Here is a 16,644-nt window from a genome sequence, read left to right on the forward strand (position 1 = left end):
AACAACCCTCCCGCCCCCACCCCCACCTTATTTTGGATTAGCTTCCTCATATCAGAGAAAAAAAATTCAACCTTGGGCTTTTTGGGTCCAGCTTATTTCACTTAGCATGATACTCTGCAGTTCCATCCATTCACTTGCAAATGCTATAAAGTTATTCTTTATAGCTCCATTGTGTATAAATACCACATTTTCTTATCCAGGATGCCTGGGTTGGCTCCATAGCTTGGCTACTGTGAATTGTGCTGCTATAAACATTGATGTGGCTGCATCAATGCAGAATACTATTTTAAATCCTTTGGACAGATACTGAGGAGTGGGATAGCTGGGTCATATGGTAGTTCCATTCCTAGTTTTTTGATGAATCCCATATTGCTTTCCAGAGTGGCTGCATCAATTTGCAATCCAACCACAATATATGAGTGTATCCTTCTCTCCACATTCTTACCAACATTTATTGTTATTTGTATTCTTAATAATTGCCATTCTGACTGGAGTGAGATGAAATCTCTGTGTAGTTTTAATTTGCATTTCTCTAAATGCTAGAGATGTTGAACATTATTTTCATATATTTGTTGACCATTTGTATTTCAACTTTTGAGAAGTGTCTGTTGGTTTCCTTTGCCCATTTTTAAAAATTATTTGTATATCCTAGATATTAGTATCCTATCTAAGGAGCAGGTGGCAACGATTTTTCTCCCATTCTATAGGCTCTCTCCTCATGCTCTTGATTGTTTCCTTTACTGTGAAGAAGCTTTTTAATTTGATGCAATCCCATTTATTCATTTCTGATTTTACTTCTTGCACTTTAGGAATCTTGTTAATGAAGTCAGTTCCTGAGCTGACATGATGGCACATTGGGCCTATATTTTCTTCTAGCATATGAAGGATTTCTGGTCTAATTTCTCAGTCTTTGATCCACTTTGAGTTGTTTTATGCAGGGTGAAAGACTGTGTTTAAAATTCATTCTTTTACATATGCACTTCCAGTTTTCACAACACCATTTGTTAAATAGGCTATTTTTTCTCTAATGTATGTTTTTAGCACCTTTGTCTTGTATGAGGTAACTGTATTGATGTGGGTTTGTCTCTGTGTATTCTTACTTGGTTCCCTTTGGTTTTCTTGCCTGTTTTGATGCCAGTACCAAGCTGTTTTTGTTACTATAGCTCTCTGTTACAATTTAAGGTCTAGGATTGTGATGCCTCCTGCTTCACTTTTCTTTGCTTCAACTAATCTGGTCTCTTATTTTTTCCAAATGAATTTCATGACTGCTTTTTCTATTTTTGTGAAGAACAACATTGGAATTTTGATGGGAATTGCATTGAATCTATATTGTGCTTTGGTAGTATGGCCATTCTGACAATACTAATTCTGCCTATCCAAGAACACAGGAGGCTTTCTACTTCTAAGGTCTTCTTCCATTTCTTTCTTTAGTGTTCCACAGTTTTTCATTTTGGAGGTTCTTTGACTCTTTTATTAGATTGATTTTTGAGGTTTTTCTTTTTAAGGCTATTGTGAATGGGATAGTTTTCCTAATAGATTTTTTCAAAAGATTAATCATTGAAGTATAGGAATGCAATTGATTTATGGGTGTGGATTTTGTATCCTGCTATTTTGCTGAATTACTTATGAGCTCTAGAAGTTTTCTAGAGTTTTTGGTCTTCTATAGGTTCATATCATGACAAACAGATAATATGAGCTCTTATTTTCCTGTTCATATCCTTTTAATTTCATAAAGCATCATTTCTGCCACATTTTCTTCCTTAGAAGAAAGTCACCATGGCCAAGCTATACTTAAGAAATGATAGGAGAAGTGTCAAAGAATCTAGATATTTTAAAGTCACTTCCCATAGGATTAGATGAAACTAACAGATCTGTCATTGTTCTTGAGCAATGAATGCCAAAAAGGCTAGCTACTTTATAGAGATGGGTCACAGAGCTGCACTGAACAGAATACAGGTTGTCAGCAAGTTCACTAAGAACTCCTTTTTTTTGGGGGGGGGGGGATTCTGCATGCTTGCTCTTTCTCCAAATGTTTGTCTCCATAGCTATATTTAGGAGATTAGATTCCTTTGTTTCCTAAATAAAGGAAAACTGGAATTGAAGTTCACCATGGATCCAAATTGGGATGATTGAATTTTTCCATACTCAGTAAGGACCTAGGAATTCACTACATGTGAAGAGTAATCAAGTACCAGTGAAACCTTCCAAAGAGTAGTAATCTCTGGATATTTTTATGTTCAAGTTTAGCAAATTCTTTAATGGTAGGCAGCAGAGACTGCTTCAGGTCTAACACTGCTTTCTTTTTCTCCAGAGTATGGCTAGTCTACATTTCCCATCCTCCCTTACAGTTTTATGAGACCATGAGACCAACTTCTGACCAAAAATAAATAAATAAATAAATAAATAAAAAAGGACAGAGAGTAATAGGGACTACTTCTAAGCCTGGTCCTTAAAAATCTAGAGTAGTCCTATTAGTATAAGTAGCTAGGTATGAGCAGGGGAATGGAGGGAGATAAAGTAGGGCTAATTTTATCTTGAGTGACAAAAGATCATTCCACCCTGCCCATAAACCAGCCTCCTTCACCACCAGATACTACCTTCTAAAAACTAAAAAGAAAAAGATATAACCACCCTAAGGGAGTTTCCAACTTTAAGGCCTGCTCAGAGCACCAAGGCACTAAGCCTTGGTGAGAAACCATGGTAACCACCCCAAATACATAATATATGAGAAGGGAGGTTTCCAGACCAATATAAACACCAGCCACATGGAAAACCCCAGGACATTTACCTCTTGGAGGTGGCCTGTTCCATGTACTTCCATTTTACTTAATATTTTTGTTTTTCTATATAAACCTCTTGACTGAAATACTTTTCAAGAAGATAAGAACTAGAAAGTGATATCTCTTGCTAACAGTCCTTTATCCTTTCCTCTTTCCTCATACACTGGCTGGATGGAATGGACTTCCAGGACTTAGGAGCGCATGGTAACAAGAGAGAAGGGGACTGGAAGCCTGAGCCACCAAGAAGGAAGCTCCCTGATCAGAAAATTAACATAGAATATTGCTGCACAGGTAGAAAATAAACTTTTATTTCCTTAAGCCACCTTGAAGTCTGCTTTTATATTTGTTTGCCAAACCAGACTGTGAAGTTTGATTTTCATTCAGGAAATGTTCACTCCCCTTCCTCTCCTACCATGACTGGAATATACTCCATGCCATTAACGACAGGCTTAGCCAGTGGAAAGTTAGCAGATATGACATGTTTTTACACTTTAACACTTCTATATTCTCCTGTTCTATAGCCCTCTGGCTGGCTTGCCATCATCCTGAGAAGAACAAGCTCCAGCTAACCCCAAGACCAGAGAATGAGACACCTTTGGCTAGGAGCCAAGCATAAGTTGACCTGCAGATATGAATGAGAATAAATGATTATTTTAAGTCACTGGGTTTTGGGGTGCTTTTTACACAGTATTTGTACATGTGTTGACCAGTACAATAATAAAGTGACCTTCTAATGGAACTGCATATTAAGCACCCACTTGGTCCCTGTTATTTATATCATTTATGCTTCATTATTTTATGGGTGAAAAAACTAAGGTGCAGGAAAATACTTGCCTAATATCACACAGGAGTTTGATATAACAAATCAATAAATCTAAGCTTTCTTCCCACTGTTCCAAACACACCGAGGGAATATGAGAAAAAGTAGATAAAATAAGGCAAGGACTGAACAGAAGTTAGAATGTTTCCACCAAATCCCACTTTAATAGAGCTTGACAATACTCCTTGACAATGGAAAAAAAGAAAGTTCAAGACAAAAAAAGGAGGAGGAGGAGGAGGAAGATGACAATGGTGATGATGGTGGTAGTTACCAGCTTCACAACCCTGTGCAGCTAAATAATGGAACTTAGTATTAAAGGTGTTGCACAGGGTGAAAATTCAACGTTTCTAGGGAAGATTTGAATAATTACATTATTCCACTCCTGCCACGGGCTAATAAAGACAAGAACGCTTGTAGAAATGAGGTTTTCCACATCATCTTCAAGGTTAATTCAAGGAGGAAAGCCACACCCTCCAATATAGTGTTCCTAGGAGGCCGGCGGGAGAAGGAACAGCGTGCGCCATCTAGGGACTCCCGGCTCCCCCCTCCTCCCTTCAGACAATGCTTGTAACAGCGTTTAAGGAGCACCGACATAAGAAAAGGGGAAAGGGAAGGGGATTCTGGAGGGGCAAATGCAAGAGACGTGGGGCAACACGGGTGGGTAGTCGCCTGCGAGCAAGGGTTGCTGCAGCGACCGGGCACGCCCGCACCTCCACAACTACTCACTACACATAAACACACACACACACACACACACTCTCTCTCTCTCCCCCACATCCCTTCCCCCACCTCCCCCCACGCCCTTCCTGCGGGTTGAGCAGCCAATTCTCAGAGGAAGGGGTACGCAGCCCCAAAAGAAAACCCACAGGCTCAGTGCCTCCTCCCCCACCTCGAAACACAACGAGCTAGGGTTCGGGGCGCGGGAAGGGCGGCGCCCAGTCCAGCCCGCGGCCCGGGAGGGCGCGGTGGGGAGTGAGCCGCCTGCACTGCCCCGCCCCTCCGGTGCCGGCACCTCCCCCGCTGCGGCGGGAGAGAGGCGGGGCGGGACTCCGGGTATATAAGCCGAGGGGCGGGCGCCACTCTTTTGTCTCTTGCTGCAGCAACGCGAGTGGGAGCAACTGGAGATCGGTTTGGAGCAAGAATTCACGGTGAGCGCTGCTCTGGGGCGGGAATCGGGCCGGGTGGGGTCAGGGCTGGTGCTACCCGTTGGAGCGCCGCGGCCGCGGTCGCAACAGGCGCCGTTCCCTGGCGGGACTCCAGAGCCCGTCGGCCACGCCCTGGGTCTTCTTCGGAGGGGGGTTCTGGACGCACCCAGAACCTCGGCTTCCGCGCTGCCGGGAACGCCCGGGAGGGAGTGCCTAGTCGAGAGGCGTGGCGGAGAGTGCGGGGAGGGGGCGCTGGCCCCAGCCTTTGGCCAACTTCAGTGGTTTGCCCACTAGTATTGTTTTAAGAAAATGGCAGACAAGCCGGACATGGGGGAAATCGCCAGCTTCGATAAGGCCAAGCTGAAGAAAACCGAGACGCAGGAGAAGAACACCCTGCCGACCAAAGAGAGTAAGTGCGCCCCAGCCTCCGGGTCCGTGGCCTCCATGCGCAGTCCCCCTACCCGCCCTTCCCGTGCCAACCGTACCCCCACCCGGCCAATGCCCCTGGTTTGGGCGGCCCCTGCTACCTTTAAGGTTACACAAAGTGCTCTGTCTCCCCCGCCCCAAGCCTCTTAACTCCCAGACCTGGTGGGTGCCTCATTCACATCAGGTTTTGGAGTGCATCGCTTGTGGGGATTGTAAGGTGCTTCAACCCCCAGTGCCCGCTTACCGCTCTCCGCAGCCATTGAGCAGGAAAAGCGGAGTGAAATTTCCTAAGAGCCTAGAGGATTCCCCACCCCCATCATCTCTGAGACCCCCGTCGTGATGTGGAGGAAGAGCCACCTGCAAGATGGACACGAGCCACAAGCTGCACTGTGAACCCAGGCACTCCGCGCCGATGCCACCGGCCTGTTGGTACCTGAGGGGACACCCAATCGGACTGCCAAATTCTCCGGTTTGCCCTGGGATATTATAGAAAATTATTTGTATGATTAATTAAAATAAAACACCTCGTGGCATGGCTAGCGTGGTCTGAATCTATCTTGGTTGAGTATGCGTGGGCAGTGCCGCTGCAGCAAAGTCCAATTCACTGGAGTGGAGTTATGCGGCAGAGTAAAGGAGGGGGTCCTAGAATGGGCTGGCTAGGAGGGACCATTTTTCAATTTTGGCTTTACCTTCTTCTCCACAAGATTTCATGGGTTCTTAGCTGCTTGGCTTTTGCTCACCACCCACGTAAAATTTAACCCCACTTTGTCTCCCGCTCTGGAAAATGCTTTCTCAAAAGAGGATCTGTTTTGATAAGCTTTTAGAGTCCTACTTTTTCCCTCTGGACTCTTAATAGCTCTCATTCACACTAGAAAAAAAAATTTAAACGTGATTTAAAGTCTGTGAAGAAAGGGGGGAAATACTCTATAAGAAATGTTGGAAATGGGCGAGGCCGGAGTCTCCAAAAATATTGTGAATTAAAAAAAAAAAAAAAAAGGTAAAGAACAAAAAGGTGGGACCTAGGGAACCAACAGCGGAAAGGAACGTTAGAAGCAATATTAGGTCCAGAACCATGGGGGGACATCTTGGCTTTTTTGTCTTTTTAACTTCAGCTCAAAACCTTCCACCGAAGCATTACCAATAGAGGGAGTGCTGGCTGAGCAGTGCTGTGATTTGCAGAAAGGGTGGGAATGTGGTGGAGAGGGGGATGGAGGGAAAAGAGTGCAGGTTTCCCAGCCCGGTAAGTCACACCCTCAGGACCCACAGGGAAGGGGGCCTAAAGGAGGAGGGACCTGGGACACCCGGGCCAAAAAAAACAGACTTGTGATTTCAGGGGTGGAGTGTTTTTTTCCAAGGAGGGAGGACAGGGAGATACATTGCTTAAGAGATTTTCCTCACATTTTTGCCTGATCCCAGGGGACTGGACATGCCTGAGGGTAGTTAATTTGAATAAGGTGCTCTGCAGTCCACAAGGAATTTGAAATCTAGTGAGTGAAACAGGCAAGCCATAGCAGACCATTGTGGGGACACTAGGCCAAGGGAGTCACTTAGTATTTTACATAAAGGAGTGACTTGATAGAATGCTGAACACATTCTCCCAACTCAAGTCTGCACTCCTTTCTGTCACTTGGACACATACCTTCCAGGTTAACCAGAGTGGAGGATTATTGTTAACTGATTTGGTAATTCCCATAGGATATAATAGGCAATACTGAATGCAACTGAAATATCATGCTAAAACTGAGCTGCTACCAGGACTTCCTCCTTGTTCTCTAGTTGATTCTGTTGTACCTTGACAGAGTCCCAGCATGGTGAACTTGTGCATTTTACTGTGGTTCAGGGAAGACAATAATTTCCCTCCTTGAGTCCTGTCCAAAAAGCAATCTTACAATGAGAGGAAGGAAGTACCATTAATTCACATTTGAAGCTATTGGTGGAAACACTACACAGTGTTAGCTGTCACTAAAATGACTGAAATAATTAAAAAGAGAAAAGATTTATTTGAGCACACAGTTTTAGAAATTCCTGCACATGATTGATTGGCCCTGTTGATACGGGCCTCTATGCTATGCACATGATGGTGGGAGTACATGGTAGAGCAAAATCGCTCATCTTCACCTCATGGCCAAGAAGCAAAAGAGAAAGAGGAAGAGCCAGGGGTCCCACAATGCACTTTGGCATTCTACTAGGACCCATCTCATTAAAAGTTTCTACCACATCTCTATACTATCACCTGGGGAACAGGCCTTCAACACATAGACCTCTGAGGGACATTTAGAATTCAAATCAGAGGAAAAACTATAGGTCTCAACCAGTTAAAATATTTGGATATTGGGTTCTTGATTTCTGTGAAATTCAGTAGCTGTGTTCTTGTTCAATTTAACTCAACAGCATTTTTTTGAGCACCCAGTGAGTGCCTATCACTATAGTAAGTTTGTGGAGGCTGTAAAAGATTTGTGCTAACTTACTATGAAGAAAAAGCTGGAGAGAGATAAGTAAAATACCCAGGGGTTGGGGTTGTGGCTCAGTGGCAGAGCGCTTGCCTAGCACATGTGAGGCATTGGGTTCAATCCTCTGAACCACATTAAAAAATAAATAAATAAAATAAGGGTAGTGTGTCCATCTACAACTAAAAAATACTAAAAAAACCCAAAAAACAAAAACAAACAAACAAACAAAAAAACCAAACAACCCATAGCAGGTAAACAAAGGAGAAATTAACTCTGTGATAGAAGTTTCTTAGTGGAAGAGGAAGCATTTGAATAAAGAAGTAAGAATGGGAGCAGGATTTTCTCAACAGAAGAAGCATTGCATTGTGACTCCAGAGCATGTTAAGTGAAGGGAAAAGGCAACGTTCAGTGAGAATAAAATCAGCCTTAAAATAGTCTAGAAAGATAAGTGAGTGTGTTTTATTCTGTAGATGATTGGAAGCCACTGCAGATTCTGGAAAATGAGGACAAAGTGATTTGAGATATTGGTGAGAATGTGTGTGGAAGATTCTGTGGCAGACACAGATGGTTAACTAACCAATCATTGCTACCACCACTGCTGTCACCTCTATCATCACCTCCACCATCATCACCATTAACACCACCTCTACTATCACCACCACCTCCACCATTGCTATGACTACCACCATCATCATTACCACTACCAGAGGCACTCAGGGGCACTCAACCACTGAGCCACATCCCCAGCCCTTATTTTTTTTTTTTTTTAATATTTTATTTAGAGACAGGGTCTTACTACAATAACACCTACCGCTCATTCCCTTCTACCCTGCCTGAGAAGACTGACCAATGAAAGACTAATTTTATTTAGATATCAGGTAGTCAATGAGCTTCAAGCAGACAAGCCCAGGGAGTGAGGCTTGATTAGGATAACTTAAGGAACCCAGGGGTTCACTGTTAGAGAAATTTGTGATAAAATTGTGTTTGGTGTTGTCAATTATTTAGGGAGACTACCTACTGACAGTTCATGGACAATGACCAGAAATGCTTCATATACTGTAATACATAAGACAAACCCACACATCAAAGATTTGTCCCACGCCCTGCATGATTGTGAGTATAGTGTAATATACATATAGAAAAATATATATTGGTGTACAGTTGATTAATCTTCACAAACTGAACACACTTAGTGCCTTCTTCCAGTCACACATTCATGTATGTTCTAACAGCATGTATATGTTTGAGAATTTTTTGTTACTGGGGATTGAACCCAGGGAGACTTTACCACTGAACTACATCCCTAGCCCTTTTTATCTTTTGAGACAGGGTCTTGCCAATTTGCTGAGGGTCTCATTTAAGTTGTTGAGGCTGGCTTTGAACTTGTGATCCTCCTGCCTTAGCTTCCAGAGTTGCTGGGATTACAGTGTGTGCCCTTGTGCCCAGCCCGTTTTTTAACTTTGTATAAATAGACCCATGACTTAACATTCATGTAGATGAAGGATTTCTTCATAATTATATAAGTCTGGCAGCAACCAATTTTGCCCAATTTTATTATAGACTTCATTTTCCAGGATGTAAACTACTATATAAATTGAAAGATGCTTATTTTGGGTGGAGTACTGGGGATTGAACTCAGGGGCACTCAACCACTGAGCCACATCCCCACCCCACCCCCTTTATTTGGTATTTTATTTAGAGACAGGGTCTCACTGAGTTGCTTAGCACCTGCTGTTGCTGAGGCTGGCTTAGCAGCTGGGATTATAGGTGTGTGCCACAGTTCCTGGTAGGATGCTTTTTTGCTTTTTTTTTTTTTTTTTTAACTTACAGCTTCACTAAGAGTTGATCACCACTGCAGAAAATCGTGGGACTAATAGAAATATCTTGGTTTCTAAATTCTTTCATTGGTATCAGTGTTTATCTAAAGCTGCTGGGTCACAAAACATAGGTGAAAACATTCATCAAATGCAGACTTCTTTTTTATATGCTAGAATATCTTATTTCATATTGTGTTAGTCAGATTTTGATAGGTTATATTATGGTAACAAACAGCCCCTTGCCAAATCTCAATGGCTTATAACTACAAAGATGTATATGTTGTTCATATTACACATTAGTTGCTATTTTGCATCTGTTCCACAATTTTTCATATGGAAAGCTAAGTAAAACTGTTATTATGGCAAAGGAAAAGAGGAATACTGGAGTCATTTGATGGCTTTTCAAGCTTTTCTCAGACGTGCCACTTTCTTTCATATAACATTGGTCAAAGCAAGTTGTAAAGCAAGCCTTATCTAAATTGAGATAATGTAAGTCACAAGCCATCAGGCTGAGGTGTATAATTCTGATATAGGGAGAGCAAGAAATAATGGGGACCCATAATACAATTTGTCATATATATCGAAATGCACATACATATAATTTTTTTTTTTTGGTGGTGGTGCTGGGGATTGAACCCAGGGCCTCGTGTATGCAAGGCAAGCACTCTTCCAACTGGGCTATGTCCTCAGCCCCTTAATTTTTAATAATTATCTTTATTTCAGGTTTATATCCCAGTTAGGGTTTATAGTGATTTTTATATATATATATATATTTTTTTTTTAATACTTTTTTTTTAATATTTATTTATTTTTTTAGTTCTCGGTGGACACAACATCTTTGTTTGTATGTGGTGCTGAGGATCGAACCCGGGCCACACGCATGCCAGGCGAGCGCGCTACCGCTTGAGCCACATCCCCAGCCAGTGATTTATATTTTTATGTGTGTGGGTAGGTTTTATCATCTTTGATTTTCATTTCAAAAAAGAGGAGTATTATGAAATATTTAATATATAATAATATGTTCATTTTAAAGGGTTGGGAACCAGTGATCTGAACCAATCTTGGTAATTCTATTACCTTAGTTAGTGATTGTCTTAAGAACCAGTGTGGACTGGGTGTAGTGGCACATGCCTTGTAATGCCAGAGGCTCAGGAGGCTGAGATAGGAGGATCAAGAGTTCAAAGTGAGCTTCAGAAACTTAGTGAGACCCTAAGCAACTCAGCAAGACCCTGTCTCTAAATATAAAAAAGGGCTGGGATGTGGCTCAGAGGTTAAGTGCCCCTGGGTTCAATCCCTGGTACCAAACAAAAAAACAAAAACCAAGTGTGGGTTTTGATTCTGTCAAAAGAGACTCAAGGGGAAACCTGCTTACTGGCTTTTTAGAAGATTGTATGTAGTGAAAACATATAAATGTCATTACGAAAGGATGTGATATTTGAATCATGACAGTTGTCTTGAAGCCATTAAGGGAAATACTAACAGGATGAGTGGGGCAATGTTGAAAAATAGAAAGAATTTGAGCACTTAGTGAGCCTGTGAGGTGTAGGGTTTCTTGAAAGTGCCCTATCTTTGAACTATTTGGTATGTGAAATTATAATTTTTTCTCATATTTAAGAAATCTGTAATGAGGTTTTCTGTTACATATAGTAAAAAATACTCTAAAAATTTGCTAGAATGAGAAGGATCCAAGTGCAGAAATACTGGTTAGTAAGATTTTTTAACAGTCCATGCAAAAAGTATAAAGGGGCTTGGGTTGTAGCTCAGTGGTAGAATGCTTGCCTAGCATGGGTGAGGCACTGGGTTCGATACTTTATTTTATTTATATATGGGGTTGAACCCATATGGGTTTTTATAAATAAAATAAAGGTATTGTGTCCATCTACAACTTAAAAAAAAAAAGGTAATAAAGACTTAAATTAGGGAAAGACCTATATGTGGTGAGATGCTGGTAAATGTCTACCATCTGCTCAGTTCAGGCTAAAGATGAGAAGCAGTTGATGTGTATCATTTGCTGATTTTTGTGGTATGAATATTACCAATATTACCAATATTTCAAGATGTCAACCATATAATAACCGACTTGACCACTTTCTGAAAATTAAGTATTGGCTCTTTCAAGTTCCATCACACACCACTGACTATAGGAATAGGAAAGCGAGAAAGATGTAAAAGATATTTCAGAGGGAGAATTAGCAAGACTTCAGATACCTGGGCAATTATAGAAGTTGTAACATAAAATAAAAAATTTTACTCATTTATGTGACTTCATTTCTCTGTTTGAAGTTCCAAAGCAGGATTCTAAAGCATCCAGGACATTTTCCATAAAGTACATAGGGTGAGACTCAGTACTGCCTGGAAGAGAGAAAGTTTTTCAGGTTCCCAAATAAATAATATAAATTAATTTTATGGCCAACACATTGTATAAAGAGATGATAAAATGAGATCATGAAGCCAGGCATGGTGGTACTACCTGTAATCTCAGCAGCTCAGGAGGCCGAGGCAGGAGGATCACACGTTCAAAGCCAGTTTCAGCAACTTAGCAAGACTCTGTCTCTAAATATATATATATATATATATATATATATATATATACACACACATACACATACATACATATATATATATATATATATATATATATACACACACACACACACACACACACACATATGGCTCAGAGGTTAAGTACTCTGGGTTGAGAGAGAGAGAGAGAGAGAGAGATATCATAATAAAGTTGGTTGGTTCCTATGGCACTGTTCCCTGAAAAGGAGAGGATGAACTTGTTAGATATCAATGTGTCATAGAATCTGTATCAGGCAAGACCTGGGAAGCCAACACTAGTGAAAATCTGTGCTAAAGCAAATGGTGGAAGTAGCAAATGGTGGAAAAAGCAAATGGTGGGTTGGTGAAACCCAATGGCTAGTGAGTTACTCAGGTTTTTATCTCTGTAACATAATACCTGAGATGAACAACTTAAAAGGAAGAAATATTTATTTTGATGTATGATTTCAGAGATTTCAGTCATGGTCAGTTGACTGCATTGCTTTGGGTCTAAAATGAGGCAGAATGCCCATGGCAGTGGGAACGAGGGAGCAGAAAAGGACTCTTACCTCTTGACACACAGGAAAGGAAGAGAGAAAAAGAGGAAAAGGAAAGAGACTCAGACAAGATATGACCTTCAAGGGCATCCCCCACTGACCTAATTATTTCAACTAGGCCCCACCTTCTCAACTTTCCACCACCTCCCAATACTATCAGCTGGGGATCAAGCCTTCCAGAGAGGAGCCTTTGAGAAACATTCCAGATCCAAACTATAACAGTTAGGGCCAGACAAACAGAAGGAACTATGGCTAGTCACTATAGTAATTCCATTGCTTTTTCCATTTATTCAACTACAGTTTGTCAGGCATCTGCTAAGTCCTGGGTCTTAGGCCCAGGTCATAGCTTAGGATAAACAAATATATTCTTCTGAACCTCACTTTCTTACAGGTAAAATGAACAGAAAACCTAGATTAGTGACAAAATATGGGATTGTAGAATTCTGTTTCCTGATTTAAAACTGAAAGGACAGTGAGCTTTTTATTTTTTTTAAACTCCCTGATGAAATTCAGAAGACTAAACCTCAATGCTAACCATTCGTTCTGTAAATACCATTTTAGGCTATCAAACACCTAAACTTACTAAAGAATTTTTGTACATTATAGAGAAACACTGTTTTCTATTAAGGCAACTCTGCCAAGAAAAATGCTCACTTTTAAATCAGAGTAGTCAAAGACTAAATCTGTGGCTAAAAAGAAGCTTTTCAGCTGAGTGTGGTGGTGCACACCTGTAATCCCAGTGGTTTGGGGGGCTGAGGGAGGAGGATCACAAGTTCAAAGACAGCCTTAGCCACTTAGGAGTCCCTAAGCAACTTCATGAGGCCCTGTCTCAAAATAAAAAATAAAAAGGGTTGGGTATGTGGCTCAGTGGTTATATGCCCCTGGGTCCAATCCCTGGTACCAAAAATACATAAATAAGTAGAAGCTTTTCTCTGAATTACTTTTTTAATACAAATGTTATCACTATTTTATTTTCTGCTGCTCAGATGTCCAGGTTATTTGATCTGACTTTTTCATACAAAAAAATATCAATAATGTACACGATCTTATCATGGAGATTCTTTGGTTTGTGACCAAATGATGATGATGATGATGATGATGATAATAATAATAATAATAATAATAATAATAATAATAATAACAACAACAACTATACAACCTGTTTTAAGCAAGAGGATTTATTTATTCAGATAAATAAGAAGTCCAAGGAATTGGTTTTGCTTTCAATGTGCTTGATGGAGACAGTCCAACAATGTTATAGGGACCTTTCTCTTTCTCCATGTGCTTCTTCATTCCCAAACTGACTCTCCCCTTATGGTTCCAATATGGCTGCTGCAACTCAAGGAACCTCTGGGGTATAAGAATAGCAGAAAAGAATTTCCCTTTATTTAGTTTAGGCAAAAATCCTGAATCAAATGTGCACTGGCTCATTGTTGACCCAATCACACTGACTAGGGCAAGGGAAGACAAAGACAGGAAGACAAAGATGTAGATCATGTGATATTATTTAAAATAACAAGAAGGTTGGGGACTTAGCTTAGTGGTACAGCACTTGCCTAGCATCCTTGAGGCCCTAAGTTTCATTTCATTCATTATGATATTCCTGCCAAAAATGTATAGCCTGAATCCAAGCATTAGGAAAAACAAGACAAACCCAAGGTAAAGGGCATTCTGCAAAGCAACTGGCTATTTTCTTCCAAAATATGAAGATTACAAGGCAGACTGTTCAGATTTTAAAAGACTAAGAGATATCACAGCTGGATTCAATCAAGATAGAGAACTGGGATTAGGGTTTGGCTTAGTAGTAATAGGAAGCATGAGACTCAGGTTCAATCCAGACAAGTCATCCAAATGAGTAAGTAAGTAAATAAATAAATTCTTTATTAAGGAAATAGTATTTATCAATATACGTAATAATCTTTAAATTATTATCACCTTAGTGGATAGTATAGTATATCCTTTAAGTTGGCATTTCAATGATTACTAATGAGGTTGAGTATTTCCTATAAGCTAATTGGTCAACTGTATTTCTTCTTTTGTTATTTACCTAATCATATAAATTTGCTCTCTTTTTTATAGGTTCATTAAATTTATTTTAAAAGTCAGAATGTTTCTTACCAAAGAGCATTATATTCTGCACACTGCTTTGAACAGATGCCAGGGACAGGTAGACTATTGTTACTTTCCTTCCTGTCCCATCCCCTCAAACGTTTATAGAGACCACAAAGTAAGGTGCTCACAATAATTATGGGGTAGGGGTTGGAGGTTAAATCACCAACAATGAACAAAAATTTAAATTCACTCTCTCTGCTGCTGTTTCAAAGTTAAGTTTTTGCCTGCCTTTCCCTCTACCAACAATGTTTGGAAGGAACTAAAACATTGTATCTGGGTGAACAGCAGAGATTTCACTGCATCACAAATGCAGAGAGCCTGTGAATCATAGGACTACTGCCTTTTTAAACAAAAGTAGGTTTTTAAAAAGATTGTAGGATTCCTTCAGTTCGTCACTAGTCTTAGAAAAACGTTCCAGAATACTGCTTCTCTCTCTCTCTCTCTCTCTCTCTCTCTCTCTCTCTCTCTCTCTCTCTCACACACACACACACACACACACACAAATTATCCTGCATTAGAATCCTTCAACATTTGCTTACTGATTCACACTATTCTGCAGAAAATATGATACATTCTGTATGGGTCTTGTGTTCCTAAAATGGTAATGCTCCCATCTTCAGATCCTTTTAAAGTTTTATCAATTTTGATTGATGTTCCTAATTAATGGTGGATTTGTTTAATACACTGATCACCTTTGCCAATAATAGGTCTAGCCAAATCTCTGGTGATAGTTATTTATGTTGTAATAATAGGTCCACCAAGATCACCATATAAACCAGGCATAGTGGCAATTGCCTGTAAACCCAGCAACTCTGGAATCTGAGACAGGAGGATCACAAGTTCAAGCAACATAGCAAGGGCATAAGTAATTCAGTGAGACCCTGTCTCAAAAATAAAAAGGGCTGGGGACCTAGTTTAGCAGTAAAGCACTCCTGGGTTCAATCCCCAGTATCTCTCCCACATAAAACATGATTCCCTGCATAAGAACTATTGCAGAGTTCCAAGTTCATCTGCCCTGAAAACTATGCCATCATAGCAGTCTCCAGGTCTTCCTCCCTGTCATAGGTCATTAGGTCTCCCTTTCTAAGAGCTTGGGAGAGGAAGATTCCAACACCAGCTACCACCCAGACCACCTCCACCAGGAGGAGGAGGTGGTGATCTTGATGAGGGTTCATATCATATTCTCTTCTAGAATGAGGATTGGGCCACCCACCCTGACCAGGGACCATTCTGTCAAAACTACCTCTTTCCCATATGGGAAATCCCACAGGACATCCAGAGTGGTGATCAAAACTCACTGTAAAAACACCAGAATCATAAAAATTGAGATTATAAGGCTGAGCATATCCTTTGATGGGAGATTCAGATATAAGATCAAGGATGATCTTTATGTGTTATATCATCCTATCAGGCTTTCCTCTAATAGAACAACTCTGTCAGTGGAATGAAGACAGAATTCCTGGAAAAACTTGATTTTTGTCTTAGTGTTCCCTCAGAGTTCTTTTAGACCTTTGACCCCAAAATTCCTCCTCCCAGACTGAAGAATCACTGTCTCAACTTGTAGTCAAAGGTACTTTAAACATTCCATAGCAGATTCGAATGGTAGATTGCAGTGGGTGATGGCAGCTGCAGGCCCTCTTCCAAGGAAGAGATAATTTTTTTCCAAATTTCTCCAGTTATTTCAATATCAGCACTGATATTCAATATGTGCGTGGGGCCACTGCTGTCTAGGATTGAGACAATGGCATTTTAGTCTAATATATTATTTTAGCTTTAATAGCATCACCTCCTTTTCCAATTGCTGCCCAGCATTCTTGCTCTGAAGCAGAATGCATAATTCAACCATCTCATCTCTCTTTTTAGACCTTTTAAATGCTTTTTCCTCTTTCCTGTCTTCTACAGGGCAATTACCAAATATGCCATTGGTTCCAATGTTGGGGAAGATTTCATCTGGTCATTCAGTTTCCATTTTCTTGTATTAAATGGACACACCAAT

General features: G+C 40.6%; 1 protein-coding gene, 1 long non-coding RNA gene and 1 pseudogene across 3 annotated transcripts in view; 1 reads left to right on the forward strand and 2 right to left on the reverse strand.

The window, feature by feature from the left end:
• Window positions 1-4,611: 4,611 nt before the first annotated feature.
• On the forward strand, window positions 4,612-5,708 carry Tmsb10 (thymosin beta 10). 2 transcript variants are annotated; one of them, XM_046457554.2, is made up of 3 exons: window positions 4,612-4,748; window positions 5,040-5,154; window positions 5,428-5,708. In XM_046457554.2, the coding sequence occupies exons 2-3, from the start codon at window positions 5,055-5,057 to the stop codon at window positions 5,460-5,462; spliced, it is 135 nt and encodes a 44-aa protein (XP_046313510.1). In that variant the 5' UTR covers window positions 4,612-4,748; window positions 5,040-5,054; the 3' UTR covers window positions 5,463-5,708. The 2 variants fall into 2 exon arrangements, with proteins under 2 accessions (XP_046313510.1, XP_046313511.1); XM_046457555.2 differs by having other exon boundaries at window positions 4,627-4,748; window positions 5,052-5,154.
• A 1,443-nt stretch (window positions 5,709-7,151) lies between these two features.
• The window catches only part of LOC124101541 (uncharacterized), a 30,919-nt gene continuing 21,426 nt past the window's right edge, over window positions 7,152-16,644 (reverse strand). Inside the window, exon 2 of the long non-coding RNA XR_006854642.2 lies at window positions 7,152-11,790. This is a non-coding gene — a long non-coding RNA (uncharacterized LOC124101541). The remainder of the gene's footprint in view (window positions 11,791-16,644) is intronic.
• LOC124101539 (heterogeneous nuclear ribonucleoprotein K-like) lies at window positions 13,893-16,617 on the reverse strand (annotated as a pseudogene).

Source organism: Marmota monax, unplaced genomic scaffold (assembly GCF_021218885.2).
Source record: "Marmota monax isolate L192 unplaced genomic scaffold, Marmota_monax_Labrador192_F-V1.1 WCK01_AAM20220418_F8-fsc00390, whole genome shotgun sequence".
Lineage (NCBI taxonomy): Eukaryota > Metazoa > Chordata > Mammalia > Rodentia > Sciuridae > Marmota > Marmota monax.